This window comes from Neovison vison, chromosome 8 (genome assembly GCF_020171115.1).
Source record: "Neovison vison isolate M4711 chromosome 8, ASM_NN_V1, whole genome shotgun sequence".
In the NCBI taxonomy this organism is placed as follows: domain Eukaryota; kingdom Metazoa; phylum Chordata; class Mammalia; order Carnivora; family Mustelidae; genus Neogale; species Neogale vison.
The window spans coordinates 1,456,871-1,484,712 of record NC_058098.1 but is presented as its reverse complement, the minus strand read 5'-3'; the positions used below and the strand labels follow the sequence as shown (position 1 = coordinate 1,484,712).

Genomic DNA, 27,842 nt, shown 5'->3' with positions numbered 1-27,842 from the left:
CCAGGGTCCTGCCTGGCCATCCAGCCTCTGCGTGTCCTGTCCGAGGCCGGGGGTCTGCCGTTCCAGGGTCTCCAGCTGCCGCGCTGTCTCGTGGCGGAGGCCCAGGGGGCTCTGGAGCTGCCTCTGGGGAGGAGAGAGGGTGAGAGCCCACGGCCCCAGAGAGCAGTCTGGGGTGGGCCAGGCTGAGCGGTACCTGCAGGCCGGCGACGGAGGCGTTGAGCGCGTGCAGCCGGGCCCAGGCCGCGGAGCTGGCGTTGATGCTACGAAGCTGCTCGCGGATGGCGGGGAGGGGGGCGCCGGCCCGCTCCAGGTAGTGCAGCAGGAGGACCACGCAGTGGTCGCACACTGTGGGCAGCACAGGGGGTCAGTGCGGGGCTGGGGAAGGACTTGCGTCCGCCAGGGGTCATGGAGTTGGAGTACTGAGCTAGGCGGAAGCTGAGGAGGTCGGTGAGGGTCAGAGGTTAGCCCCGGGTCGCAGGAGCAACAGAAAGGTCGGGCTGGAAATCAAGGAGTCCGTCGGGAAGGGGGCGGGTGCCAGGAAGTCAGTACAAGCTCGGGGTGGGTCCCAGGGTGGTGGGGACCAGTTGGGAAGTTCTGGACTCAGGGATCAGAAGGTGGGAAGGAGGTCAGCACAGAGCCCAGAGGTCCCCTGGAGAACTGAAAGGGAGCTGGGGGACACGAGGTGTCTCTGGAAGTGGAGGTCAACAGAGGGGTCAACAGGTCGTGAGGGGCCAGGCCTCACACGCCCAAACCTGGGAGGCACAATGCTGGGGCACAGGGACGCACCTTCACAGTGGACGCCGTGACCCCCGGGCCCGCCTGGTACCACGACCTGGTGCTGTTGGCTGCAGGCGTCACAGCGCTCCCCACTGAGCCCGGGGGGGCAGGTGCAGCGGCCCGTGTGCATGTCACAGTGGCCCCCCTGGCACTGGCAGCCTAGGTGTGCAAACATGGGGTGAGGGGCTGACGGAGGGTCCCGCGGGGCCGGCCACCCCACAGCACCCACCCCTCCGTACTCACGCCTGCAGCCCTGCTCAGGTAGTCCCCAGTGGCCGGGGGCACACTCACGGCACTGGGGCCCTCCGGCCCCCGGCCGGCAGTGGCACTGCCCACTCTGCGGGTGGCACCCGGAGCCCTCCGCGGCTGGTCCACAGGCACACGGACGGCAGCCCCCACAGTCCTGGAAGCCGAAGTACCCCTCCTGTGCACAGACTGTGGTCAGCCTCTGCCGCTTGGGCCTGCGGGCCCCTCCCCCACAGCCCCGCCCTTCCCGGAAGCCCCTACCTGACAGCGGTCACAGCGTGGCCCGGTCACTCCTGCCTTGCACACGCAGTACCCACTGTGGGGGTCGCAGGCCTCTGTCCCGCACGTGGAGCAGTCACACCCTGCAGAAGGGGTGCTGTGGCGGTGGCCCCGACCCCTCACGCCTTCCGGAGCTCCCACCCGATGCGGCCCTGCCCCACCCTCGGTCCCTCACTCGCCCAGAGGGATCGTCCCCCACGCCTCCCCCAGGGGCGCCCGCCGCACGCGCTCCCTCCCGCCGCGCCAGGCCTACGGGAGCAGTTGCCGGGCACCAGGGCGTTGCCGAAGAAGCCAGGGGCGCAGCTCTCGCAGCGGGGGCCGCTGGTGTGGCGCAGGCAGCCCCTGCAGGCGCCGGTCAGGGGGTCGCAGTCGCTGAAGAGCAGGTTGGGGTCACCGTTGCCGCTGCAGTCGCAGGGCTGGCAGGAGCTGCCCAGCACCAGTGGGTTCCCGAAGAAGCCCGGCGCGCACCTGGGGTGGGAGGCGAGGGCAGGGTCCGTGGTCTGGGGTGCTCGGCCCACAGCGCCCACCTTCCCGCAGGTCCTCAGACAAGCGCGCCCTCCGGCCCGCCCACCGGCCCGCCCGCCCGCTCACCGCTCGCAGGAGGCGCCCGCGTAGCCCGGCTTGCAGAGACACTGTGTGCGTCCTCCTCGCAGGACGCAGCCCACGGCAAAGCTGCGGACAGAGACGGCTCTCGGGCAGCTGCGCACCGTGGGGCGGGGGCGGGGGGTGCGCCTGGCCAGCCCGCCCCAGCCGCTCTGGCCTCCGGGGGCAGTGCTGGCTCAGCCCGGTAGGGGGTGGGGACCCTCCCTACCAGGGCTGTAAGGGCGACTGACCCTGGGCGGGCTGGCCCAGCTTACTTGTTGGAAGGCACCGCGAGGGGGCAGGGGCAGCTGACACAGGGGGCCATCGGGTCCTCGGACCCACTGCGCACAAAGCCAGGCTGGCAGAGCTCACAGTGGTCACCTTCAGTGTGGTGCCGGCAGCCCTGAGCAGAAGGGACAGTCAGCCCTGATGGTGGGGCCTCTGCTTCCCACCAGCTCGCGCAGCCGTACCAGGCTCTCTACGCCCAAGGCCAGCCAGTGCCCCCCGCAGGGCACCTCCCTTCCGCCTGGACCCCAGTTTGTCCATACCACTGACCCAAAGGCTCCCGGTCTCCCCTAGTCTGTGTCTAGGGGGTCTGCCCTGCCTTTGCCCAGCCCTACTCACTGTGCAGACGCCCGAGCCAGGGAGGCAGCGGTCCGAGTGGCCATGGCACTGACAGGGGACACAGCGACCCAAGAAGAGACCTTTGATGTCCCGGTAGTAGCCAGGGGCACATTCCTGGGACAGAGGCATCCATGGTCAGGAAGAAAGCAAGGCAGCCCAAGGGGCAGGGGAAGGACCATGCTCTCAGACCCGCAGGGGTCCTGGCCCTGACCCGCTAGACACGAAGGCAGAGCCCCCGAAGTCACATGGATCCCCTGACTCAGGTGTGCACCTCCCCACCATGTGGTCGGGGGAGCGGGTCGGTGGCCGAGGCCTGGCTGGACCGGGCGGTGAAGGGACGCAGAGTGGCTGTGTGCACGGAGGGCCCAGCAGCGATACGGTGGACAGCGGAGCGGCCCAGCCCGTGGCAGGAAGGCAGGGCTGCTGGGAGGGTGGTACCCAGTGGGTGAGGGAGGAGTCGGGGAGACAGGGCGGGGGGCAGGGGTGCCCGCCCCCCCCACCTCACCTGGCACGAATCTCCACGGTAGTTGGCCGGGCACATACACAGCTCCACGTTGCTGGCCGGAGGCCCCCCGCCCACCTCGCCAGCCACCTCCAGCGCTACGCTGCGCAGGGAGACGGCCGCGGAGGTCTGGGGGAAGAGCGCGCGGATGTGCACCTGCTCCAGGCCCGCCAGCACCATCATGAGCTCCTCACGGGACACGGCGCTGTGCGTCTCCGAGTGCCGGAAGTTCCCCTGCAGGCCGCGGCGGGCTCAGTGGGGCAGCGGGGCCGGGGGGCCGGGTTCCCGGGGGGCTGGATCAGCCCACGCCCGCGGGGGAGCCGGCACCCGCGCCCCTGCCTCACACTGGGCACAAAGCCCAAGTCCAGACCCGTTAGGAACCCAGACACTTAGAAGATGCCCCTGGCTTTTAGAACAAAACAGCCTCATACTCCCTGATCTCAGAGACAAATAGTTCCTTAAATCAGACAAAAACACTAACTGCACATGAAGAATTGATAAACTTGGGTACAGTAAACATCTGAATTTCTGTTCATCGAAAGACACCTCCGGGACACCGAGAATAGGAGCCAGGCAAGCCGCGGCTTCCACGGGGGACAGGGCAGGGGCCGCACGCGACCTCTCTAAAGCCCTAAGGCAAGACCGTGAGTGGGAGGAGCAACGGCGAAAGGCGGGCGGCTCCGAGGGAACCGCAGGGCTGGGCACCCACGGGCGGCCACTCCTGCGTCGGGCTCGGGGCTCTGCGGGCCAGCACGCGGCCCGGAGCACCACCCCAGCAGCACCCCGTTTTCCGTCCTAGAGGGCAGGCACGGCAGCCTGAGGCCCCTCCAGCCTCCCTGGGCTGCGCCAGGATCCAGAAGGCCCCGGGTGCCCAGGCCAGCCCTGCTCACCTCCACCAGCTGCAGCCGTCCGTGGTGAATGTGGCCGGGCGCCGGGTACACGGGCTCCAGGAACACGATGCTCATCTGGTTGCCCTGGGCAGGGGTTGGGGGGTGGGGTGGGCGGGCAGGTGAGGGCTGGCAGTGAGCTGCCCCCCATCCTGCCCGGGAATGCCCACTGCCCGCCCGGCCACACCCATGCCACCGGCCACCTGCAGCACCACGTCTGGCCGACTTTCCGTGGGGATGAACACGTCTCCTCGCTGGGCCTCCGAGTGAAGCTCGTAGCGGAGGACCCCGCCGTAGGAGGACACCTGGAGACAGAGCATCGTGACCCGGCCAGACCCTGACTGTGGGCCCAGAGTCAACAGCGATGGCCTCGGGCACCCCTGGGGCTGGGGACCGGGGTAGGGCTGGGCACCCTCACGGAGTCCCCATCCCTCCTCAGACACGGGCAGTGTCGCTGCTGTCTTCCCCGGACACCCTCCTAGCGCCCTCCCCAGGGCCTGCCTCGCCGGCTCACCCTGTCCCCCAGGTAGGAGGGCGGGGCCTGCCAGTACAGTTCCGGGAGGGCCTCGAACCCGCGGCGCAGATCAGCGTACAGCAGCTCTGCCTCTGCCCGCAGCGTGTGAGGAACCACCTGCCGGTCACTGCTCAGCAGCGTCCAGCCCTCCATGTCCACGTGCTGCGGGCACACGGGAAGGGCACTGAGGTCAACAGCCAGGGCACGCTGGCGGGGGGTAGCAGTCCCCTCCTCGAGGTGCCACCCACGTGGGCTGGGTCCCCCGGACCACACACCTCACGGCGGGTGAGCGCGGAGCCCTGGCAGCGCTCGGTGGCCCCGAAGCAGAAGCAGCGAGTGCAGCCCTTGGGGTTGGCGGCATCGAGGGAGAAGGTCCCGAGGCGGCACTGGTCACACCGCGGGCCCTGCACGTTCTCCTGGGGGCGGGCAGGCAGGACGGGTCAGTCGGCCGCGTGCTGTATCCCCGCCCGCCCTGGCGCACTGTCAGCCCCCGCCATGGGCTGACTCTCCCCGGAGCCTCCAGGAAGCCCTGGTTAAGGCAGCACAGGGTGGGCGGGTGGCTGAGCCGGGTCTTACCTTGCAGTGGCACTGGCCTGTGAGGGGGTCACACATGCTGGGCACGGAGCCTGCCTCGTGGCAGTCGCAGGGACGGCAGCTGGGGTAGCCGTGGAAGCCGGGGGCACAGGTGTCACAGCGGCGCCCAGTCACGTTGGGTCTGCACCTGCGAGAGGGGGCTCAGTGGCTGGCCGGACCCGCCCCCAACACCGACCTCTCGGGCCGAACCCAGACCAACCACAGGTGGCCCCCCGAGGCCTACCCCTCCCTCCAGCCCCATCCCCTGAACTGGAGAGTGGGCGCTCGGTGGCAACGCCAGCCCCTGACCCAGGACCAGCCTGGGGCCACAGGGACAGCCCCAGTGCCCAGCTCACTTGCACTGGCCACTGTCCACGTCGCAGGTGGGGTCGGTGAGCTCCTGAACACCGGGCCCTGAGCAGTTACACTCCTCACAGCCCACCAGGGGGTGGCAGCCAAAGCTCCGGGGCCGGCAGACGACGCAGTCGGGCGGGACAGTGCGCGGCGGACAGACGCACCGGCCGGTGAGCTCGTCACAAAGGCGGCCTTGGCACTCGCAGGCTGTGGGGAGCACCGGGGGCGGGGGGTGAAGCCCTCTGCCCCGGCGGAGGCCCTGGTGCAGCCTGGGGGGCACGCCCACCCCCACCCAGGTGTGGTTTCGGCTCCAGCCCCGGGCCGCTCCTCTGGGGTGGGGTGAGCTGCCTAGAATTGCCATCTGGTCCCTGCTGTGTGACACCCAGGCCACTACTGCCCGAGGCCCTGCAGACAGGGGCCAGCTGGATGGGTCTGCCGAGCGCTAGAACCTCCTCCTGACCACAGCAGCCACAGTGGCCACAGTAGGACGCTTCCTTCCCTCCACCAGGAAGCCCCCTGGGGAGCAGGTACCACTTCCGTGGCCTCGGGTACTCACGCCTACAACTGGGGAAGCCCCAGTAGCCAGTGGCACAGCGGGAACAGTCACGGCCGATGACGTGGGCCCGGCAGGGACACTGGCCCCCAAAGGGCTCACACGTGGGGCCCGTGGCCCCCATTTCGTGGCAGCCGCAAGGCCGAGCCCCGTTGTTATAGAAGAGAGAGAGAGAAGAGGCAGCATCACGACAGAACGGGGACGAGCTCGTGGGGCTGGTTGGGGGAGAAGCAGGTGTGAGGCCAATTCCCGGCCCCGAGCCCCCTGGCCCCAGCCTGGACCCCTGTCCTGTCCCAGCCCAGTCCCCACGCTTGCCCAGGATCCCGTGTCCTTGCCCTGCCCCGCCCCGGGCCCCCCCACCCTATCCCAGTCCAGTCCTGGCCCCAAGACCCAACTCTTGCCCGGGCCCCCTGCCCTTGGCCCGCCCCAGGGCCCCCCACCCAGCCCTGGCCCCATGCCCCAACCCTTGCCTGGAAACCCCACCTCCTCAGCTCCCCCTTACTGCCCCGCCCTGCCGTGAGCCCCTCGCCCATCCCGGCCCACCTGATGTGGTACCCACGGCTGGCGCACTGGCTGATGAAGTCGTAAGACTTGTCCAAGGGTTCCTCTCGGAGATAGCGGGGGCTGTAGGCCTCCTCAGGGACCAGTAACACATACTCCTAAGGGGTCAGGACCTGGTCACCTTCCCGTGGGCCCCACAGAGGACCCGGAAGGGGGAAGTGTCCCAGACCCTGCCAGCAGGAGGGGCCTCTGTGACCGGCCAGGACAGCCGTGATGGTAATGGCAGCAACACACCCCAGCACTCGGCCCCAGCAAGGCTGGCAGGAGCTGGGTCCACGGGGCTGTTTAGAAGGGAGTCAGCTTCTGGGGCCTAATGGAAGCTTGGGGTCTGTGAGGAGTGCCCGGCCTCCTGGTGCCCTCTCCCATCACTGCCTGCCAGACTTGCCTTGGCTCTCCGTCTCCACCCATCCAGGCCTCCTCCTCCAGGAAGGCCACCCTGCCCAGCAGGGCCCCAGGGGACTGGTGGACCACATCTCGGCTCTTAGGTACTTGCCCCACACTGTGGCCTCACAGCTCGGCCCGGAGGCCCAACAGCTGCTGCTCCTTGGCACCTGGCACAGGGCTGGGCCGAGGCAGACGGGGGAGGCCCCTGGGCTGAGTGGCCGATGGCATGGCAGCTGGGGGGACGGCTGGTCCCTGGACAGGGTCAGGACGTCCGCACCCCGAAAGGCTAGCCCCGTGTCAGGCTCCGAGTGTTCTGCCCGCAGACGCGGCAGCCCTGGACTCACCAACCAGAGCCAGCGGCCGTCCGGCACCCGCAAGGTCACGGTGAGCTCTCTGTCGGTCACGTCCAGGACGGCTCGGCCCTCACACACAACCAGGGCGCGGCAGCCGTAGCCATGTGGGCAGAAGCTGGCGTTGGCATGGCCTGGAGGGAGAAGGAAAGGCAGGTCTCTGTGTCCCGCCCACACCCCACGGACCAGCCCTGGTCCTGTGGCCTCATCCCAGGGGCACTGCTGGGGTCACCAGGGAGGAAGAGATGCCACCGGACAGTGCCCTGGCTGCCAAGGAGCGTGCGGCCGTGACACACAGCAGGGACCGTCTGAGGACAGCTGGCAGGGCCCACTCGCATGACGCGGACCCGAGCTTGGCCCAGCGGAAACGAAGCACATATACACATAGGAACGCGAGTCCCATCACCGTGTGTCCCACGGCGAACCCTCGGTTACCCGGGCATGTGACAGGGTGAATCCCGACTTGCACATGGAGTCAGGAGCAGAGCCGGGCAGGGGGCCGGGAGGCTGGGGCTGCTGTGTGCGCTGGGCCCTGGGCCCCCCGTTTAAGGACTAAGAGAGGACGGATCTGTCCACGTCTGTGACGACCACCACAGAGCGGGGCTGTGTCAGAAGACCCCTGATGGGCTTCTCTCCTGGGGGGCCGCCCCCCCGGCCCGCCACGGCCACTCACCTTGCCAGACTCGGCCCCCGCTGATGAGGACCTCCACAGTGAAGGTGGGGTGGTCGGGCTGGAAGCCGTGCAGCAGGAAGGCGTAGCGGCCCAGGGCGGGCACGTGAGTGCTGAAGACCACGGTACCCTGCAGGGAAGGAGGGGCTCTGGGGAGCAGATGCAGGGGTGGGGACCCGGGCAGGGCTGGCGGCCTGGAATCCCATCCCCGTCCGCAACCCCATCCCTCCTGGCCCGGGCCCTCACCTGGGGATGGCGCAGCAGCGTGGGCTCCACATCCGGGTCCACGGCAGTGGGGGGCCGAGGCTGGGGCCCCGACGGGGGTGCGCCGGGGATGAGCTCCTGCGACTGGGCCAGCGGGAGGCCAGGGGCCAGCGGCAGCACCCGGCAGTCCCTGAGGAGGATGGGCTGGGCCGGCTTTGGGAAGCGAGAGAGCAGGCAGGTGGCCCTGGGGACGCGTGTGGAGGTGAGGCCCTGGACCCGGCCAGTGTGCCCCTCCGGCTGCCCCGGCCCCTCCCGCCACCCCACTCCCCACACCTGCTGGGGCCGAAGACACCATGACGGCTGACACAGCGGACCCGAGGCTCCACAAACTCCAGGCTGAACGTCTCCACGGGCACCAGGGTGACACTGTGCTGCGGACAGACGACCGGGCGTGGACGCGGAAGCGCAGGCGGGCCCCTCCCTCACCCCTGCACCCGACCTGCCTCCCTCTCTTTGCACCAAGTCTCTGCCTCCTCTGGATGCTTGAACCCCAGCCCTCAAGGGCAGTTTCCAGGCCAGGAGCCCAGCTCAGCTGTCCTCACAGCTGCCCGCCCTGCCACAGCCCGGCTGCACGCTGGCCGCCAGCCTCCCCCTCAGCTCCGGGGAGCTGGCGCGGACACGCACCGGCGAGCACGGGCTCGGGGGAGGCCCTTCTGCCCTGCACCATCTGGCACGACGTAGGTGTGTGCTACGGGCACAGCAAAACAAAGCCAGCAGAGCCGTCTGGGAACACCCCACGGGGAAGACCCAGGACGCCGCATGGCCGACCGGGTGTCGGCACGAGACACGGCCCGGAAGCCTGGGCTGCAGGTTCTGCTGACAAACTCCGGGACAGGCTGAGGACGCGGCTGTCAGAGCTGGGGTGGCCACAAGGGACCGCGGCGAGGGCTGGTGACGAGCCCTCAGGGCTGTTTAAAATCTTCTGAAAGACCTGACACGGCAGGGGAGTCCCGGGGGCCCACGCAGCGGGGGTCAGGGCCTTACCAGGAAGAAGCGCGCCTGCTCGGCTGTGAGCCGGACGCTGGCCTCTGTGTCCAGGTGGAAGGCAGCCAGGTGGCGCTGGGCATCCAGTGCAGTACCCCGGCACAGGGTGCTGCGGGAAGGGGCAGGGGTGCTCAGCAGGGCAGGGGGGGGGCAGCGCTGGGGCCCAAGCCCTCCCACACAGCTCCCCCAGACTGAATCCGTGCACCTCCCTGTGCACCTGTAAGGGCAGGGGTGGAGAGTGAGGGCCGCCTGCTGGGGGGCCCGCTGCGGGGTGTGCACGGCCACACCCAGCTCCTGGCGGCCGTCCTCGTTGGCGTACTCCAGCACCAGCGCATACTGGCCCGGCCGTGGCACGGCCACCGGAAGCTGAACGTCCACCTGGGGGCGGCACCACGGTCAGAGACCCCACCCCAGGCCCCCATGTTGTCCCCAGACACTGCTAGACATGGCTCTCGCCCGCCTCCCCACCCGCCCGAGCCCGTTTTCCTCGCTGCCTGGGGCACCCCTCCAGGACACCCCATGGCCCCCCGCAAAGCCGCCCCTGCCTCCCCATGGCCCGCTGCCCAAACACCTAGCTCAGATCTTAGGAATGAACAAATGCCCGCTCCTCCTCACGATGCGCCAGGGGCGGGGCCACTGACCCCCCCAATCTACAAGTGAGGCCCCAAAGTCAAACTTGTGTCCTGTCCTGGCAATATGCACCCCACCCCCTCCCCGCACTCCAGACCCTGCCCCTCTACAAGGTCCCAGAAACACGCACGTCACTGCCCAGGCAGGCGGCCAGGGGCGGGTGTGAGGGGCTAAGCTGCTCCGTGGGGCAAGGCCGGGGTAGGCTGTTGTCCTGGCGACACAGGGCCTCCGGTCCCGCCGTAGAGGGGAAGCCGTCCAGGGGCAGGTGGCTGTAGAGGAGGCAGCTGGGGTGGGGGAGGGGGTACCGTGGCTGTGGTCAGCAGGGGCGAGCAGCCCGGGCCCAGGAGGGGCAGGCCCCCCCCCGCCCCCACCGGGCCGGCGCTCACGTGTGCCCGGAGCGCTGGGCGGGGGGCCGGAAGGCGCAGGCCTCGGTCACCCGCAGCTGCAGGAGGGCCGCCTCGTAGTAGGTGCTGGGAAGTAAAACCACATAGTCCTGGCGGGCAGGGGGTGAGGTCGGTACACTGGCCCTCGGCCCGGGCCCGGGCCCCACCCGCTCAGCCCCCACCTCACCAGGAGCACCCCTTCCGCCTCCACGAGCAGGGTCCAATCGCCGGGGTTCAGCACGAAGGGCTCGCCAAAGCCCCTCTGGGGCACGGTGACAAAGGCAGGCTCCGTGCTGGGCGGGAAGGTGACGGGCTGGCTCTGCTCTGTGCCTGGGGACACAGAATGTGAGACCCTCGACCCTGCCCACGGGCCACCCCGGGCGGGGGAAGGGGACAGGTACCCCAGGGCCAGGGCATAGGCTGGCCCCCCGCCCACCCACGGGCCCAGGCGGGGCTGCAGGGAGGCGCAGGGAGCGGGCGCAGGGCGGCCCCAGCACTCACAGTTGACGCAGGTGGCCGACCTGCCCTCCTCTCGCACAGAGACGTGCCCACTCACGCTGGCGGGCCCACGGTTGACGTAGCGGAAGACCAGCCAGAAGAGGTCGGGGGAGGTCACGTTCAGCTTTGCCACGATCCTGGGCTGGTGGGGGGAAGGGGCATGGAGAACCAGGAGGCCCCTCCCCAGCCATGCCTTGCCCGCCCCCTCCATCCGCTGCGGGGGCGCCTGAGGCCCACGCCGGGGAGGCGGCCCCCCACCTGCACGGGCGTCATCTGCGCATAGCCCCTCCAGCTGAAGCTCTCGAACTCGAGGGGGTTGAAGCCGAAGCGCACGGTGCGGCCGCCCGGCGTGGCCGCCTCCTCCAGCTCCAGGCGGAGGTCGTGCAGGTCGGGGAGGTAGTGGTCTCGCGCCGGCCTGGCCGCGGCAGGGATGGTCAGAGGCAGCCCACAGGGTCCCCGGCGGGTGAGCCACCCGGCCCGCCCCCTGCCCCCCGAGCCAGGGGCAGCAGCACCCACTCGCTGCAGGTGAGGCCCTGGGTGTTGGGGCGGCACCGGCAGGCGCCTGTCCTCGGGTCACAGCCCTGTCCCAGCGCACCACCGACGTCACACCGGCAGCCTGCGGTGGGAGGGAACAAGGTCCACGCTGTTAGCTGCCCTCTCCGCCCCTACCCCGGCCTCGCTGCTCTGCCCACAGTGGGCTCTGGACCCTGCTCCGGCCGCCCAGGCCCCTGGGGCTCTGTCCGCTGTCTGTGGAGGGCAACAGTGGCCGAGAGGCCAGCTCCAAAGGGCCACCGGGGGCTCCGGGGGGGCGCAGGATGGAGGGAGGGAGATGGAGCAGCCCCTCCCTTCTGTGCCCAGCACAGGCCTCTCCAGACCAAGGTGCCCGCCTCACGCATCCTTCCCTGGCCTCAGCCTCCCCCGGGATGTCGGCCGAGGGCCACGGGGCACATACTGCGGCAGCCGAAGTAGTCAGCCTGGTCTAGCCCGAAGAAGCCATCCCGGCACGCCGCACAGGTCTGGCCACACACGTGAGCTTTGCAAGAGCACTGGCCATCGCCCTGCGGCAGGGGGGTGCGGGGAGGTGAGACCATGCCGGGCAGAGTGGGGTCTGGACATGCCAGTCCCATAGCCCCCGGGCAGCTCGGGCCTCGGACTCACCGGCCGGCACTCGGCAAGTCCGCCCACCGTGCCCCGGGGATCACAGCTGCAGCCTGGCGGAGAGAAAGCCTGGACGCTGCAGGGCCGGCCCTCAGCTCCCCACGCTGCTGCCCTCCCCCCGACTCCCACTCCCCAGCGCCCCCGTGCTCCCCCCCATGCCACAGACTCACGGGTGCAGCCCTCGGGGTTCCCGGGACTCAGCCCCCAGAACCCAGGTTTACAGCGGTCGCAGCTGGGCCCCTCCACGTGGGCCCGGCACGTACAGGGGGCCTGTGCCTGGGAGAAGGGACTGAGGATAAGGACAGGTCCCTGCCCCGTACCCCCTACCCAAAACCCTCAGCCCTGGAGCCCCGACACAGCCCCATCTCTGGCCCGTCCCTGGAACGGGGACAGAGGACGAGCCAGGGGAAGAAACGGCCCGAGGTTGCCAAGGCGACAGAGCAGCGGGGGAGTGAGGGGCGGCCCTCCCCTGAGGGCCGACCAGGGCTTACCTCAGGAAGGCCGGGATCCGCCGGGGCCAGGCCGGCAGGGTGGCAGGAGCCGGCTGGGGAGAGACCCAGCCTGCGGTCACTTCGCCGTCACGGACTCCGATGGCCACAGGCCTCCCCAGGCCTGGCCCGGACCCACGGCTGCACGGAGCCGCCTGTACGCCTCCCACACGGGAGCGGGCGTGACGCCGAGGCTGCGGCGGCGCGGCCCGCGCGCCCACGCACCCTCCCCCACTCCAGGGACAGGAACGAGGCCGACAGGCCGCGAGGCCTGCGAACGTGTGTGGGAACGCGGGCCGCACAGACCGTTGTGAACACGCGTGCACGAAGCCCGAGGACACAGGGCGATGGACCTGCACACCGAGGACGGAGCCACGGACATGGCCTGCGACCGTCCACGCGCAGCACGCGGTGCTCACGTGGCCGTGCGCAGGGACGGCCGCAGGAACCCACGCAGGTGCACACGCGGCCCGTGCGCGGGGACGGCACAGGAAGGACACACACGGCACGGGACAGGCCCACGGCACGCGCTCACCTTCACAGTAGGGGAAGTTGTAGGCGCCTGGCGCGCACATGTCACACCGCAGCCCCGTCACCCGGGGCCGGCAGGGGCACTGCCCGCTGTGGGAGTCGCAGGACGCGTGCAGGGAGCCCTCGGCGGAGCAGCGGCAGGCTAGGCAAGGACGGCAGGACATGGGCATGCGGTGGGGACACACCCGCCCTCCCTGCCCCCGGCACGGGCACTCACGGGCACAGTCGGGGAAGCCGTGGAAGCCGGGGCTGCACTCCTGGCAGGTGGTGCCCGCGTAGCCTGGGCGGCAGTGGCACGTCCCGCTCGCCCCGCAGAGCTGGTCCAGGGCACCCCGGGGGTCACAGGTGCAGGCTGCAGGGGACAGGGGTTAGGCCCCGGGCTTGTGGCGGGTCCTCCTGTTCCCCTCAGGCCCCCTCCAGCCCTCTGCTCACCGCGGCAGTTAGGGTAGCCATGGTAGCCTGGGCGGCAGCGGTCACAGTGAGGGCCGTCAAACTCCGGCCGGCATGGGCAGTGACCAGCCTCATCGCAGCCCTCAGGCAGGGTCCCCAAAGGGCTGCAGCCACACACTAGGGAGCAAAGCAGCACACCGGGGCCCCTGAGCCAGGCAGGCCATGCCCCGGGCCCCACACCCACCCGTGCCCGCTGGGGAGGCCTCGCTCACACTGGCAGAGAGGGAAGTGGAAGTAGCCCGGGGCACAGCGGTCACACGCGGGCCCCTCGAAGCCCTCCCGGCAGGTGCAGCGGCCTGAGTCCTGGTCACAGTCCCCATCCACCACTCCAGGGCTGGAGCACTGGCATGCTGCGGGAGGGGGGGCCGTGCTCAGTCGGAGAGGGGACAGGCTCCCAGCGTCGGGGGACAGGGTCAGGGCGACACTCACGCTGGCAGCTGGGGCCGTAGAAGCCCGGGGCGCAGCGCTCGCAGTGGATGCCCTGGAAGCCGGGTTTGCACACGCAGCGTCCCAGCCGTGGGTCCCTGCGGCAGGCGTTGCCCTGGGTCCCTGCGGCACTGCAGTCACAGTCTGGCGGGGGGAGGGGGGTTCAGACGCCCGCAGACCCGGCCCTCCCCGCTGGAGACCCTGCCCGCCACACACTCGCTCCCTCGTCTCCACACCGTGCTCACACCGCGCCAGGAGGCAGAAACTGCCAGAAGGCGGAGCCGCTGTCTGTGGAGAAGTGTGTCACAGAATCAGGGTGGCCCAAACTCGCGGGACACTGTTGGCAACGCAGCTGCTAAGTCCGCGGCAGGCGCCAACACAACCAGAGAAGACGTAAAAACGAAACGGTAACAAGGCAAAAAAGAGACTCCAATCTGATTTATGAGTAATTCTGCAGCTTAGAAAAGAGGAGGGAAAGCACGGGGAACATCTTACGCGCAAAAAGAAGTCACGACTACTGTTTGTTGCTCGTAGAAAGTGACGGTCTGCTATTTGTCAAGCGCAGGGTGACCCCCGGCTGGACCAGAGAGAGACAGAACACTGAAATCCCTCAAGAAGAAACGCAAGTCAGCCCAAACCGAAACCCGTCTGCTGCCCAACCCAGTAAGACACAGGCGGGAAGGATCTCAGGAGAAGGAGAAATGAGACGGAGAAGCAGGAACGAGCCCTGCCTGACGGCCACGGCCTTGCCCGGGCCACGGCTCTTCTCACGACCTAGAACCAGAGGCCTCAGTTTGGCTCCTGAAGGAAAATCGAGTCATGTTCTCTTGAAAAGATGCACCTTCAACCCAGGACCCAGACGGGCCACGGACAGCTTCGTGAGGGGACAGCAGGGTGCAGAGAAGGCAGGCAGAGACCCCAGAACATTCCAGGGAACCCAAGGCCACAAGCACCAGTGGGACAACAGGGAGCTCGCCACCCGGGTCTGCAGGATGCCCCGCAATCTAAGAGCAGGACCACGGGGTCGCAGGGTGCCAAGGCCCAAAATCCCTGAGCTGGACGGTTCTAGCAAAACCACCATCCTGGACAGAAGGGCTGGAGACTCCGTCCCCAGACCCTGACGAGGTTGGAGCAGGGACATGTGGATTTAAACACCTTAACGAACACATGCGTCAGTGGGCGTACATGTGGCGACCTGTACCCTGCACGTCTCTCTTCCCGGAACATTCCAAAGGACATCACATTCTAGGTGGGAAGCAAAGACCCCATCTGACCCTGTGCGGTGAACCTCAGACTGAGCCGTCACAGAAGGACAGAACGGCCACATCACCGCCCCGCGGGAGGGGCCGGCCAGGCCGCCCTCCGTCCCCCTCTGCCCTGTCCCCACTCGTGGTGTGTGCTCTCTCTCTCTCCAATAAATAAATAAATAAAATCTTTAAAAAAAAAAGGAAGTTAGATCTCTCCCCCAAACTGAAACGAGAAAAACCCCAGCAGATCTTATAGACGGAATCTTAAACTGTAACTTGAAAACACCAACAAATTCAGGAAACTTCTGCTACGTCTAATAAGTGGAGGAAATAGAAGAAATTGGACCAGACAGTAAGAGAAATGAAAGGCACAATTCACGATGGAAAGCTGTGCGTGATTTTTCTTTTCTTTCTTTTTTTTTTTTTTTTAAGGATTTTATTTACTTGACAGACAGACACAGTGAGAGGGAGCAGAAGCAGGGGGAGCAGGCTCCCCGCCGAGCAGAGAGCCCGATGCGGGGCTCGATCCCAGGACCCTGAGATCATGACCTGAGCCGAAGGCAGCGGCTTAACCCACTGAGCCACCCAGGTGCCCCTGGGCGTGATGTTTATACCAATACAGTTTTAAAATCCAAAGGACACGATCTGCTAAGGAAAAATGACTCAAACCGACCTACGCTGAGGCGGGAAATGAACGGACACAGAACCAGACAAGAAACGACGATTATCGAAGACCAGCGGCGTCAGGGACAGGCATCCTTCTAAGTTCCATCAAACTCCTAAGGTCTGGGTGGTTCCTGGGGCGCCTGGGGGCTCAGCTGGTGAAGGGTCTGCCTTCGGCTCAGGTCACAGCCTCAGGGTCCTGGGATCGAGCCCCGCACTGGGCTCCCTGCTCAGCGGGGAGTCTGCTGCCCCCTCTGCCTGCTGCTCCCCCATTTGTGTGCTCTCTCCCAAATAAATAAAATGTTAAAGAAAGGAAGGAAGGAAGGAAGGAAAAAGGCAGGCAGGCAGGAAAGAGGAAAGGAAGGAAGGAAGAAATGGGTGACTCCCGTGATTTGTAGACTGCTGTGGAGCGTAACCAAATGTGGGTCATTTCCCAAGTATTTTCAATTGCAAAACTTAAGCAAGACGGCCCACACACACCCCACCAGAAAACAACCAGGAAAGCTTTCATCCAGCCTCCCATACGGATACAGACACACAGGTGCTCGCTAGGAGAAGCACGGATAGAATTCCTTGCACGACCCGGGCCGGCACTGAAGCCCCAGCGGCGTGGGCCGTCTGCAGCGCCGACCCCGGGCCGGGGGGACGGGAGGACCCCCGGCACGTCTGCTGGGCATCAACAACTCGCAACCCCAGGGCCGCTCAGAGGCTCCGCAAATCAGGTCGTCCCAGAATGCAGCCAGGCTCACGCACGTCCACACACTCGATGCCACGATCCAGCCACGATCCAGCCACGGCGCGCGATGGCGGGGCTCCAGAGCCATGCACGATAGGACACGTGGCCCTCGCCGTCGAGAGCAGGCCAGTACCCTCCGGCTCCTCCTGGGAGAAGGCCGCCGACCCGCGTTCCCAGCACCGAAGCGAAGCAGACGCAAACACGTACGGAGAAACCGTCGAACAGCAACAGGCACGAGTGAGCGAGCGGAGCGTGTGCCACGTGCGCACGCGTCGGAGGGAGTCAGAGGCAAGAACCGCGGCCACATGACCCACTGGGGGTTCACATGCCAGCCCAGGGAACAGGAACCCTGAAGACACAGGGCGGGAGGCCCCGCCGGGACACGGGGTGCGCGGAGAGCCGGCCCGCAGACAGAAACGTGAGCCCGGAGCCCGACGACACACTCCCCAGGAAAGCAGATACGTGCTCAGGACACACTCGAAAGAAGGTCCCCTCACAGACGCGTTGAAGACACACAGGACACAACAAATGCCAGATGCGGTCTAACCAAGCCCCGCCGGCAGCTGCGCGCACCCCGTTAGGAAGGTGCGTCCCGAGAGGTGACTCCAGACACATGGCAGGGGGTGGGGGGTCACGGCCGGCCGAGCTGACAGCCACAGGCAGCGCCCGTGGTCCGGCGAGGACCGTCTGCGCCTACGGATGCCGCTACCGTCACGTCGCCCAACACGGCTTCTTTCAAGACAGTGATCGGGCGACCTACAGCCCAGAATGTGCCGGAACAGGCAAGTCTCGTGACTCAGAACCTTCTAGGAAACTGTTTTACAGAAATTATTGAGAATTTATGGAAAGCTTGTCCTGCAAGAATGTTTACTGTAGCATTTTTTTTTAGTTGGAAAGAACTTAAATTTCCAACAATTTGGGGTTGACTGAAGAAACGCTCCATCTGTCCGACGAACAGAACAGGAGGAGACGAGCTGACGGCAGCGGCGCCAGAGCAGCCCCCAGGGCACGCGCCGGTCTGCGCCCAGCACCGAGGGCCGCGCAGGAGGGGCCCGGCTGTGGGGGAGGGGCCGCGACAGTGACGCGACTCTGGGTACCCCTGTTCTGCTGCTGCAGAAGGTCTCCTAACACGAAGACGCGTCACGTGCATGAAGACGCAAGAGCCGGACGTGACCCCACACGACAATCCACTCTCAGGGGGGCCTCCGTGGGGGCCAGGGCGGGACAGGGGCCTCGGCGGACACGTACTCACGATCTGCCCCGCCGGCAGCACTTGCTCTCCGGTGTCATTGGGGGAGAAGGAGGGCACCGCTGAGGGAAGAGACAGCACGGGTCAGCCGCGTCAGCTCGGCGCGGCCAGAGGGGCAGACGGGACCGAGGGCTCCGCCCCGGGTCCCCCACAGGGCTCTGGGGACTGTGGCCCAGCCACCCACCCCCCAGCCGACGCCCTCACGGTAGCAGCGCGGGAAACCGGTGAAGCCCTCGGCGCAGGCACCGCAGCGCTCGCCCGTGAAGTTGGGCCGGCAGTAGCAGCGGCCCGTCAGGTCCTCACACGTCCCGTCCGTGAAGTCTGACTCGCAGCTGCAGCCTGGGCAGGCACCGGGGCCTCGTGAGACCCCGAGTCGGGGGCCACGGGGCTGGCTCTGCCTCCCCAGCGCGGGCAAGGGGGAGGAGAGCCAGGCCGGGCCTCCTGGAGCAGCACGGGGGGCCCCCCCGACACCCCCGTCCCCCAGGAGCCCCCCTCCCTGGGCTGACCCCACTCACGGCGGCAAGCATGGGGAGAGTCGAGAGGCTGGTCTGGGGCCCGGAAGAAGCCGGGCAGGCAGCGCTCACAGTTGATGCCGGTGGTGTGATGCTGCAGCCGGACGGGGCCGCTGAGTGCGGAGACCCTCCCGCCCCCCCAACGCCCCCCACTCTGGCCCTGGGTGCACCACGCCGGGGGCCCCGGCCCACCACCCCATGCCCCGGCCCAGCCAGCTTGCCACCACGGGCCCCCCCACAGCTCCCACCTGGCAGTCGATGCACACGCCCCCTCCCTGGTAGACGTTGTCCTGGTTCTGGCTGGCGCCGAGCCGGTCGACCTCAGGGTCATAGAAGCAGTCATCGGCGTGGCCGTGGCAGTTGCAGGCTGGAGAGAAGGGCAGAGCTGTTACAGGCCTCCCAGGACCCGCCTCGCAGGGACCACCAGCAGCCCCGGATGTGGCTGGTGTGGGGGACGGCACACACCACGTGGCTGGGGCAGAGCTGGGCGAGTGGGGTGGGGGCTGCGGGTGAGGAGGGCGCGCGAGCCGGTGGGCAGGAGCCGGTGGGCAGGGGCTGGGGCTGCGGGTGAGGAGGGCGCGCGAGCCGGTGGGCAGGAGCCGGTGGGCAGGGGCTGGACACTCACACTGGCATTCGTTGGCGCTGTCGGCGGTGGCCGGCCTCCACGGCCGCTGGTGGAAGCCGGGGCAGCAGCGGTCACAGGAGCCCCCACACGTGTTGTGCTGACAGGTGCACTGCAGCCTGTGGGGACACAGGACAGGAGGGGCCACACTGTGGACCTGGGGGACACAGGGGCTGCACCCAGCCTTCACAGAGCGGAGCGGAGCAGGAGGCACGGGATTTGTTGGCGGGTGGGGACTGGGACGGGGACTGAGTGGTCAGTGCGGGCGGGCCCCACCTACAGAGCACCTGGCCAGGTCCTTCAGGATCGAGCTAACCCCTCCTTGCCACGGCCGGGCCCTCAGGCCGAGCCCACAGCCTCCCTGGGCCAGGGCGGAGGCCCGGGTCTCACTCAGCAGTATGAGCTCAGCCAGACGCCCCCATGCTTCCAGGGTGCCTCCCCAGGGGCAAAGGGCCAGGAACGGCTTCCTCTTCCAGCGGGGGGGGGGGGGGGGGCACCAGGCAGAGGCTGGAATCCTGCCAGCCGTTCTGGAGAGCGGCTCCTGCCGGCTCAGGGGGACAGCTGGCCACGGCTCAGGCCTGAGGTCGCAGCTTCCTACCGCTCACACACCCCTACCAGAGTCCCACCCGACATGCCCCTCCATGACTCAGCCACAGTGGGGCTGCCTGCTCAGTGGGCCCGGGGCCAACACTGCACCTGCTGTGCTCAGTACCGAGCCGGACCTGACCTTGGAAGCTGGTCAGCGGAGCCCCAGGCCTCAGACGACACGGTCAGAGCCCCGTCCCCTGCAACCCAAAGTGTCTGCGGGGCCCTGGGAATCAACACTGTGGCCCTCGGGGTCTGGGCCATCTGGGGGGCCTCTGGGGGACAGGGAGCAGGAGCAGCTCAGGAAGCCGGCCTGTCTCCGCCCCGGCTCTGCCGGTCTGATGCTGGACCTGCAGCTGGTGTTTGGCTGTGCCGCGGCCTGCGTAGGGCACCAGGAAACGACCCAGGACGGGAGCCGGGCGGGGACACCACAGGTCACTGGGCCAAGGACCCCACAAAAACCCTGGGGAGCGACCATCCCCCACCAAGCACGGACGAGGCATTGCCGCAGGACCAGCGGGACACAATGCGGCCGGGCCTGTCAACGCAACGGTCGGCATGGTCCAACCCCAGGAATCGGGGAGCAAGTAGGTAGAAACCACAAAATAAGAATGCGTAAAGTTATAACCAAACACAGAAACTAACTAAAACACAGGAAATGCAATGCTATGAAAAAACAGAAAGATGTGGGGCGCCTGGGTGGCTCAGAGGGTTGGGCCTCTGCCTTCGGCTCAGGTCATGATCCCAGGGTCCTGGGATGGAGCCCCACATCGGGCTCTCTGCTTGGCGGGAAGCCTGCTTCTCCCTCTCTCTCTGCCTGCCTCTCTGCCTACTTGTGATTTCTGTCTGTGTCAAATAAATAAATAAAATCTTTAAAAAAAAAGAGAGAGATGTGGCCAAAGAACCAGACACAACTTCTACAGATGGAAAATAAAATCACTGCAACTGAAGACAGGGGACTGGACGAAACCCGTCTGGAGGTTCGGTGATCCCAAGAAGCGACCCAGAGCAGCTCAGAAGGCAGAGAGGGGACCACAAGAGACATTCAGAGACAGAAGGAAACCACAGGGAGATCCCGTCCACGGAACGGGATTCCAGAAAGAGGAAAGAGGTAGAAGGGAGAGCTGGTGGCCAGGAATGGTCTTGAATTAACGACACACACGCTCAGATTCAAAAGGCAGGAGTCGGGCCCCTGGGTGGCTCAGTTGTTAAGCGTCTGCCTTCGACCTCAGGTCATGATCCAGGGGTCCTGGGATCGAGATCGGGCTCCCTGCTTAGCGGGAAGCCTGCTTCTCCCTCTCCCAACTCCCCCCACCTGTGCTCCCTTTCTGTCTCTCTCTCTCTCTCTGTCAAATAAATAAATAATCTTCTAAAAAAAAAAAAAAAAGAAAGAAAGAAAAGGGCAGGAGTCCTGAGCCACAGAAGACCTACGGCTCCTGGCTGCCGTGGAGGAAATCTGCAGAGAACCAGGGGAAGCTCATAGAACCCTCCAGAAGGGGCAGACAAGCCAGAGGGGCAACAACGCAGGTGACTGCGGACTCTGCCGACCATCGAGACGCCAGGTGACGCGTTGGCACGGCCGCCCACCGGGGTTCTGTAGCTAAACTAACCCCCCGAGAGGGAAGCTGACACGGCCGCCGCGGCATCGGTCGTGGGACAGGGACACGGCCTCACGGCAACACCAACCAGAGGATGCACTTCGGGCAAAGGGAACCGAGTGGCCAGGGGTGCAAGGTGAGTCAAGGAGGGGCGCAGGTCAAGGGCCTGGGCGGATCAGGAGGCGGCTCCCAGGCCGCAGGGACAGAGCGCCTGCTTACAGGGCCGTGTGAGCAGACGCGACAGCGGGTCAACCACGCCCGTCACGAGGGCCGCCACTGCCGTGAACAGTCCTGCCCGCGGCTGAACACGGGTGTCCCCGAGAACACACAGACTAGTCCCCGCGGTGATGGTATCTGGACGTGGGGCCTGTGAGGGGTGATTAGGTCTTAAGGATGGAGCCCCCATCAGCGGGCGTAGTGTCCTTGTAAAAGGACCCCAGACAGCTCCCTCACGCCTTGTGCCACGTGAGAACACCCCGAGACGTGGACCCTTGTCGGCCTCGAGAACAGCGGTAAGTTTCTGTTGTTTACGAGCCCCTCGTCTACGGTATGTGGTGACAGCGACCCAGCCGGACTGAGACAGCAACCAAAGCAAGACACGGAACTTCCAAACCAAAGGAAAGGGGAGCAGTGAGTAAGGGGTTCAGGACAGAGCGAGGCAGGCAGCTGGCAAAGCAGTGGTGGTGATGGGGGGAGAGGGTGCAGGTGGGGACGGGGACGGTGGTCCGGGCAGGGGCTGATGGCTGGACACGACGGGGTCAGGGGTACGAAGGGGCAGAGCTCTCCCTGAAGACGCGGCTGCGGCGCAGGGCACGGGAGCAGGGTGTGCAGGGCAGGCCGGTGCCCCAAAACACAGTGTGTGGGAGGTGCTGGTGTTCGTGCTTCTGGAAAAACTGCCCAGCCCAGCCCACCCCTCGTGCCCCCAGGCAGAGCCGGGCTCGGGCACACCCTGGTACAGGGGAGTCAGAGCGGACGCCAACGCCTCCCCAGCAAGTAAGGGCCGCCCGCCGCTCCTCTGAGGCTGGTCTGGTGCCCGCGGGCGCCTCTCTCCGCCAGCGCACTGGGCACTGAACTTCCCAGAGCCACCAGCAGCGTCTGAGCTCCGGAAGCCGTGCGCAAAGACCACGCGGGGTGGCAAGGGAGCAGCTGGGGACAGCAAGGAGCGTCTTATCCGTGTCCTGAGGGAAGGGAGGGGCTGGAGAACAGGGACGCGCAGCCTCAGGCCAAGGACACCCCCATTCTCCACACAGGGCCCCGGCTTCTGCGGGGATGGCAGGGGCCTCTGGCTATAAGACAAATAGGTCCTCCCAGGCACGGGACAGCCCTGCACTTCACCACACAGCTAAGGTGATGGAGGCCAGGGGTGGCCACGCAGGACGAGGGACACGGTGGGCAGTGGAACCAGGTCTCCCGCTCCCTGCACTGGGAAGGGGATGAGGAAGATGGGGGCAGCAGGCCTCACCTGTAGGGGTCTGTGGGGTCTTGGGCATCACAGACGTCCGCGTGGCCATGGCAGACACAGCGGCCGCCAATGCTAATGTCCTTGATGCTGTAGTAGTACTGTTGGCGGGGGGGGGGGGGGGGCCAGTGAGTGCCATGGCCCCCTGCCCCAGCCGAGCCCTGCCGGCCCCACAGCCCCTCCATACCCCGGCCGCGCCTCACCCGGCGGGTGACAGTGGGGTCCCGCAGTGCCTTGCCCATGAGGTGGCCCAGCAGCGTGTTGGTGCGCAGGAGCCTCAGGCGCACGTTGCTGGCTTTGGTGAACTCCCGCAGCAGGGGTGAGGAGGAGAAGTTCCTGGCCCCCGGGCGCCCGTTCACCAGGGACACCACAATCTGCACGCGGGGCAGAGGGTCAGACTGGGGAAGGGGGGGCGCCACCCTCCCACGAGTGGGGACCCCCCCGCCTGTGGCCCCGGGGCCCACCTCGCCGTTCTCCAGGGGCACGATCCTCGAGTGCTCGGTGGAACAGATGACGTGGTCGTCCCGCGCGATGCGCTCCAGCGTCTGCGGCCCGAACCGCTCCAGGCAGTCCCTCTTGGACGCTGTGGGGACGCGGGGCCCCGGAGCACGCTGGAGCACCTCCACTCCCCGACGGGCCGCCCCGCCACCCCCGCGGCGCCGGGCTGAAGGAGGAGGGAGGTGCCTCCCCAGGAGGGCACGGAGGACGGGGCGGCCCCCGCCCGAGCCCAGAAACCCTGCACTTGCGCACGCCTTGCGGACTGACCCCTCCCGGCCTTCGCCACGCGTGCCTCTCTCTGCAGAGACAAGTGCCCCCCACGTCCCCATCCTTGGACGTCCATTTCCAAACTGCTCTCGCCCATGGAGTTTTGGGGGACCCGTGACCGAGGCCCACCCAATCGCAGGCTCCCGTGGTGATCGGTCATGGAGGCCTCGGACGTGGCGGGCTAGGGAGCCACCGCGCCTCCCGCCCTTGTTCCTTCAGGAGCTGCCGGACCATGAAGCCGGTCGAGAGGGAGGCAAGAGGTAGCACCAGGGACGCCTGGTACCACCAGCCTCTGGGCCCAGCCATGCCCCACATCAGGGACAGGAGCTGCTTACCACACACCTGCCCTGGGAACTCACGTCTGACGCCCCTGACACATGCGGGAGGGAGGGCATGAGGGCTGGCCCGGCATGCGGGGACGCTGAAGGAGCCCAGCCACAGCAGCCCACCCCAGGGGACGGCCCCCATCAGCCCCCACCCAGGGACTCACAAGCAAAGAACTGCCACGGCTGGTAGGTGAGGCCGAAGTCTGTGGACCGCTCCAGCACCCAGAGGTCTGGCCGCGGCGCGTTGGCGAACTTGATCAGCACGTAGGCCACGTGGAAGACCTGGGGGGGGGGGCGCGGTGTTGACGTCCCAGGCCCCCTCCACTCAGCTCAGGGCCCCCAACACTCGGGGTGCCGCCCCACCCTGTCACGTGGGCTCCTTTCCCACACTGGCCATCTGGGGATCTGGCCTGTGGGGGCCAGCCAGCTCAGAGAGCGGCCCCCAGCTCACTTGGGCCCGTGGCTGCTGAGACCGGCACCGGGGACACAGAGAGAAAGGGTGGGAACCCACGGTTTCTGAATCTCTCCCCTCCTGGGCCGAGGGGTGCCTCCCTCCATCGCTGCCCTAGAAGCACATGGGTCAGGCTCTGAGGCCACGGGCAGACCTGTGGGGGCTGGGATGGCAGGGGCACACAGGGGCAGCCTGTCCAGCGTCCAGGCACTGAGGCCAGCCGGCCTGGACAGGAGCTCATTCTACGGTCCCCGAAGCTCCGGCGGCCAGGCCTGGGCAGGTGGCGGGAGGGTAGCCCAGCTCCCACACAGGCCTCTCCAAACAGCCGGCAGCTCTCAGGACGGGGCCCCCGCCCCAGCCCCACCCTGGTTAGCCCCTCGTCATTCTCAGGGCTGACTCAGGACCTGCCCCCTCTCCCTCTGACTGGCCCATGGCCACCGAGGTCCCAGGGACAGGCCCTGTCCTCCTCAGGAGGCCCTGGTGGCGTAGGCAGCCCAGGAGTTGGAAGCTGGAGCATCATGGAGCCCTGGGCATGTCAGGGCAGCTCTGAGACAGGGGGAAGGGCGAAGCTGAACCTCCAGAGGCCCAAGAACCCCTCGAGCCCCAGCCAGACCCGCCTGTCCTGTTCTGTCGCTGGTCCCAGCACAACCCCGCTTCCAGGAAGCGCTCATGCCTGCCTCTCACCTCTTCCAGACCGGAGGTCGGCATCCTGGGATGCCCCTGTGTATTGCACCCTTGGGGGCTAGCTGAGGCCCCTCCTCTGTCGATTGGCCCCCCAGGCCTGCACCCCAGCAGGTCTGAGCCCTGGCCCCCCAACCCCATCTGGCTGGGTTCTCGCTGACAAAGGTACCCCTCATCCAACACCCCGGGGACGTACTACATGGCAAGGGATCCCCACATCAGCACCCAGAGCCCCCAGTCCCGGGTCCCAGTTCCTAGGAAAGGGCCCTGAGACCTGCCTGTGGGCTCAATGATGAGGCAGGGCCACCGAGACCCCTCCGAGGGCATACCCGCAGAGAGGCCCACCCTCACACGCCCAGCCGCACTTGTCTGGGGCGTCCCCGCTCACACACTTCCCGGGCTGGCACCTGAGCGCCCACCCCAGCCTCAGCCTCCGCGCGCGCCGACCACAGGGCAGCGATCGCTGCAGGGAGGCATGGTGGTTTCCAGGCCCTGGGGCTCTGAGGGCCAGCCAGTGCCTCCCCCGCTCGCAGCCCTCTGCCCCAAAGTCAAGGGAACAAGAAAGCAGGCAGGGCCACTGTCCAGGCTCGCCTCTGGGCAGGGTGTGCTCAGCTCCGGGGAGCCCCAGGCAGGGAAGGCAGCGGGACTTGAGACATCTCCAGTTTGCACTGGGAGGGCCAGACACTCAAGAGGAGTGGGAGGTCCCAGACAAGGGCAGACACAGCCAGTGGACATGCCCCCTCGGGGGCCTGGGATGGGAAACCATACCGCCATCCCAGGCCCCTCCCACGGGCACCCCCAGGTAGGCAGTGAACTGTGCACCAGCCTCAGGGGTGACATCCCGCTCCGGGCCATCCCCCACACCCTCATCAGCGCCCCACCAGCCCCAGGAGTGGGTCCTCCCAGTACCTCCTTCCCTGGACCTGGCGGGCAGGGCCCAGAGCAGGGGGGCCCCACCACACAGGGCACGGGCTCCTTTAGGGCTGCCCGAGGCCCAGAGTCAGCCCCCCACCCCCCATCAACCTGAGGCCACTGTGGTGACCCCACGGGGAAGTTGGGCACAGGCTGCTAAGAATGGGGGCGGGAGGGGGAGGGAGGTCTGGGCCCCTGAGATAGGCCTTCTGAGTCCTGCCCTTTCCAGAAGGCCGCGTTGGGGTCGCAGAGACTGGCCCAGCTCCTGCCCGGAGCCGCCTCTCCCCAGGGTGGGAGGGGGCACGGGCTTATTTACCAGCAGCGGGAGCAGCCAGGCTCTGACGTCCTCCACGCACTAGCCCCACCCACTGGGGGAGGGGCTTCAGTCGGTGGCTGGGGGGCGGGGCTGCTGACCCTCCACCCAACCTGGCACCTTGGCTGACCCTCAGGCGTTCCAGGGAGCTCTGGGGGGACCTCCCATGGCTCCCATGCCAGGAGGGGTCTCTGTGAGGAAGGGGTCACAGCAAGAAGGGTGGGGAGTGGGGGACACTGGGTTGTGCGGGACGCCCACAGGCCATTCTTGGGGGGTGGCCGGCAGCTCGGCCCCCACCAAAGCCCAGAGGAACTTAGTTTCCCAGCCAGCCCCCCTGGGACCCACCCCCGCCTTTCCCTGAGCGAGGCCGCCGGGCTGCCCTCTCTGCTGGCCAGCTCTGTCCCTCCCCCAGGTCGGCGCTGGTCGCATTCTTCCCAGCCCAGAGCACTTGCACGAATATTGACTCAAACGCACGGATCAGGCAGGACCAGGGTGGGGAAGCATCCGCCCCCATGCGCAGCGTCCTGGGACCCGCTTAAGGACCCTCCATCCGTGTGCCACCTGGCCAGTCACACGGGCCCTCAACTGCTGTCCCCATGGCCCTGGGCTGGAGGGGAGGCAGCCGCGCACCTTGCATGCCCCATCTGTCCCCAGTGGGGTTGGGTTGCCAGGACCCCACAGCGGCCCCAGACAGGCCCTGGGAGCACAAGCCGACCCCTGTACCCCCCAAGACCCAGCCTTCCCCCACTGGCCTGCCCACTCCTCGCTACCGCCAACGGGGCTGACCTTTCCTGCTGCCGCAAAGTTCTGGGCAGAAGAAAAGAAATGTCTTTTAACACATAAAGCCGAACAAAAGCCTGCTGAGTTATTTTTAAAAATTGGGCTATTTTGGGGGCAGGCACGTCTCCAGCACAGCAGCCGGACCTGCCTCTCGGCTGCCGCGGCCCCAGCCCCCACGCCTGGCCTGAGCGCCGAGGGTCAGGGCTCCGCAGCAGGCAGCACAGCCCCAGGGACCATGGCCGGAGGGGGGCTGGGGCCGGGGCAAGAGGCCAGGGTGGGTTCCAGGGTTCAATGGCTGCAGGGCTCCGGCTGTCCCTTCCACTCCCAGGACAGGGACGGGGGGGCAGTAGGAAGACAAACATAGCAGGGGTGTGGGTCGGGACACAGTGTCTCCCCAGAGCGCAGAGCGGGCAGATACCACCCACTCCTGGAAGTGGGCAAGCAGGAGTCAGCGGCCCTGGTGGGGATGCTGCAAGGGAGGGGGGGCGTGGGTTGTGCACAGGGCTGGGGTCTGGACAACACGGGGAGGGCTAACAAGAACGCTGCTGCCACAGACCCCACCGCGGCCTCTGGAGCCCCCAGGCACGGGAAGGGGGGCAGAGAGGGACGGCTGGTCAGCAGCCACTTGGGCTGGGGCACCCACGTCACCAAGGGCAGGGCTCTGGCCGATCTCGGGGCTGGGAAGACCCAGGCTGGCCCTCGTGCCCCTGTCCCAGGGGAGGAGGGAGCCTGTCCGCCATCCCCCGCCCTAGCCCCGTTCCGCTGGGCCGGTCAGCGTGAATCACTGGGCAGTCTGTGACTCAGCCCTGGCCCCACAGGAAGCAGGGCCCCACGCTGATGCCCGGGACGGGCCAGGGTCCCAGGCTATGGCCGGGCGGAAGCAGGAAGCCCCTCCTAGCCAGGCGTCCGGGCTTCCCCTTGGAGTGAGCCCTGGGACACCCAGACCTCCTGGATCCTCCCCCACCCCAGAATGCCAGAGCCCACCTTCAGGGCCCCGCACCCCCAGATCCGCCCACCCTTCCCGCAGAGACCCCCATCTGGAACAGTACAGAGAAATGGCAGAGCAGGGCGGGCGTGCCTCCTCGAGCCCCAGCTGCTTGGATGAGCACGGCCGACCAGCCTGGCAAGCTCCAGGAGGGGCAGGGGTCGCGGGCAGGAGAGCAGAACACGGAAACGCAGGATGTGCTTGGTGGCTTCTGGGCCTCGCTCTGCCAGTCGGGGCACTCAGGGCACAGGTGTGCAGCGCGGGGGGAGACCTTTGGGGAAGAGGGGCTG

At 67.2% G+C, this 27,842-nt stretch overlaps 1 protein-coding gene across 1 annotated transcript in view; it reads right to left on the bottom strand.

Moving 5' to 3' along the window:
* The window catches only part of LAMA5 (laminin subunit alpha 5), a 47,031-nt gene that overhangs the window by 9,515 nt on the left and 9,674 nt on the right, over positions 1 to 27,842 (bottom strand). The window contains exons 3-50 of the mRNA XM_044262712.1: positions 23,595 to 23,712; positions 22,804 to 22,922; positions 22,543 to 22,713; positions 22,343 to 22,440; positions 18,701 to 18,816; positions 18,324 to 18,442; positions 18,079 to 18,169; positions 17,768 to 17,902; positions 17,563 to 17,625; positions 13,672 to 13,812; positions 13,455 to 13,592; positions 13,225 to 13,359; positions 13,010 to 13,144; positions 12,797 to 12,934; positions 12,265 to 12,317; positions 11,944 to 12,049; positions 11,774 to 11,826; positions 11,568 to 11,673; positions 11,132 to 11,231; positions 10,874 to 11,030; positions 10,619 to 10,757; positions 10,305 to 10,447; positions 10,121 to 10,227; positions 9,865 to 10,018; positions 9,322 to 9,482; positions 9,105 to 9,213; positions 8,394 to 8,491; positions 8,103 to 8,304; positions 7,860 to 7,986; positions 7,181 to 7,320; positions 6,435 to 6,550; positions 5,895 to 6,106; positions 5,341 to 5,545; positions 4,988 to 5,132; positions 4,687 to 4,827; positions 4,412 to 4,573; positions 4,101 to 4,202; positions 3,901 to 3,984; positions 3,014 to 3,244; positions 2,509 to 2,622; positions 2,160 to 2,287; positions 1,894 to 1,974; positions 1,556 to 1,770; positions 1,285 to 1,385; positions 1,021 to 1,201; positions 787 to 936; positions 194 to 345; positions 13 to 123 (exon numbers count right to left, since the gene is read on the bottom strand). Of these exons, the coding sequence (XP_044118647.1) occupies positions 13 to 123; positions 194 to 345; positions 787 to 936; positions 1,021 to 1,201; positions 1,285 to 1,385; positions 1,556 to 1,770; positions 1,894 to 1,974; positions 2,160 to 2,287; positions 2,509 to 2,622; positions 3,014 to 3,244; positions 3,901 to 3,984; positions 4,101 to 4,202; positions 4,412 to 4,573; positions 4,687 to 4,827; positions 4,988 to 5,132; positions 5,341 to 5,545; positions 5,895 to 6,106; positions 6,435 to 6,550; positions 7,181 to 7,320; positions 7,860 to 7,986; positions 8,103 to 8,304; positions 8,394 to 8,491; positions 9,105 to 9,213; positions 9,322 to 9,482; positions 9,865 to 10,018; positions 10,121 to 10,227; positions 10,305 to 10,447; positions 10,619 to 10,757; positions 10,874 to 11,030; positions 11,132 to 11,231; positions 11,568 to 11,673; positions 11,774 to 11,826; positions 11,944 to 12,049; positions 12,265 to 12,317; positions 12,797 to 12,934; positions 13,010 to 13,144; positions 13,225 to 13,359; positions 13,455 to 13,592; positions 13,672 to 13,812; positions 17,563 to 17,625; positions 17,768 to 17,902; positions 18,079 to 18,169; positions 18,324 to 18,442; positions 18,701 to 18,816; positions 22,343 to 22,440; positions 22,543 to 22,713; positions 22,804 to 22,922; positions 23,595 to 23,712 (6,303 nt within the window). The remainder of the gene's footprint in view (positions 1 to 12; positions 124 to 193; positions 346 to 786; positions 937 to 1,020; positions 1,202 to 1,284; positions 1,386 to 1,555; positions 1,771 to 1,893; positions 1,975 to 2,159; positions 2,288 to 2,508; positions 2,623 to 3,013; positions 3,245 to 3,900; positions 3,985 to 4,100; positions 4,203 to 4,411; positions 4,574 to 4,686; positions 4,828 to 4,987; positions 5,133 to 5,340; positions 5,546 to 5,894; positions 6,107 to 6,434; positions 6,551 to 7,180; positions 7,321 to 7,859; positions 7,987 to 8,102; positions 8,305 to 8,393; positions 8,492 to 9,104; positions 9,214 to 9,321; positions 9,483 to 9,864; positions 10,019 to 10,120; positions 10,228 to 10,304; positions 10,448 to 10,618; positions 10,758 to 10,873; positions 11,031 to 11,131; positions 11,232 to 11,567; positions 11,674 to 11,773; positions 11,827 to 11,943; positions 12,050 to 12,264; positions 12,318 to 12,796; positions 12,935 to 13,009; positions 13,145 to 13,224; positions 13,360 to 13,454; positions 13,593 to 13,671; positions 13,813 to 17,562; positions 17,626 to 17,767; positions 17,903 to 18,078; positions 18,170 to 18,323; positions 18,443 to 18,700; positions 18,817 to 22,342; positions 22,441 to 22,542; positions 22,714 to 22,803; positions 22,923 to 23,594; positions 23,713 to 27,842) is intronic.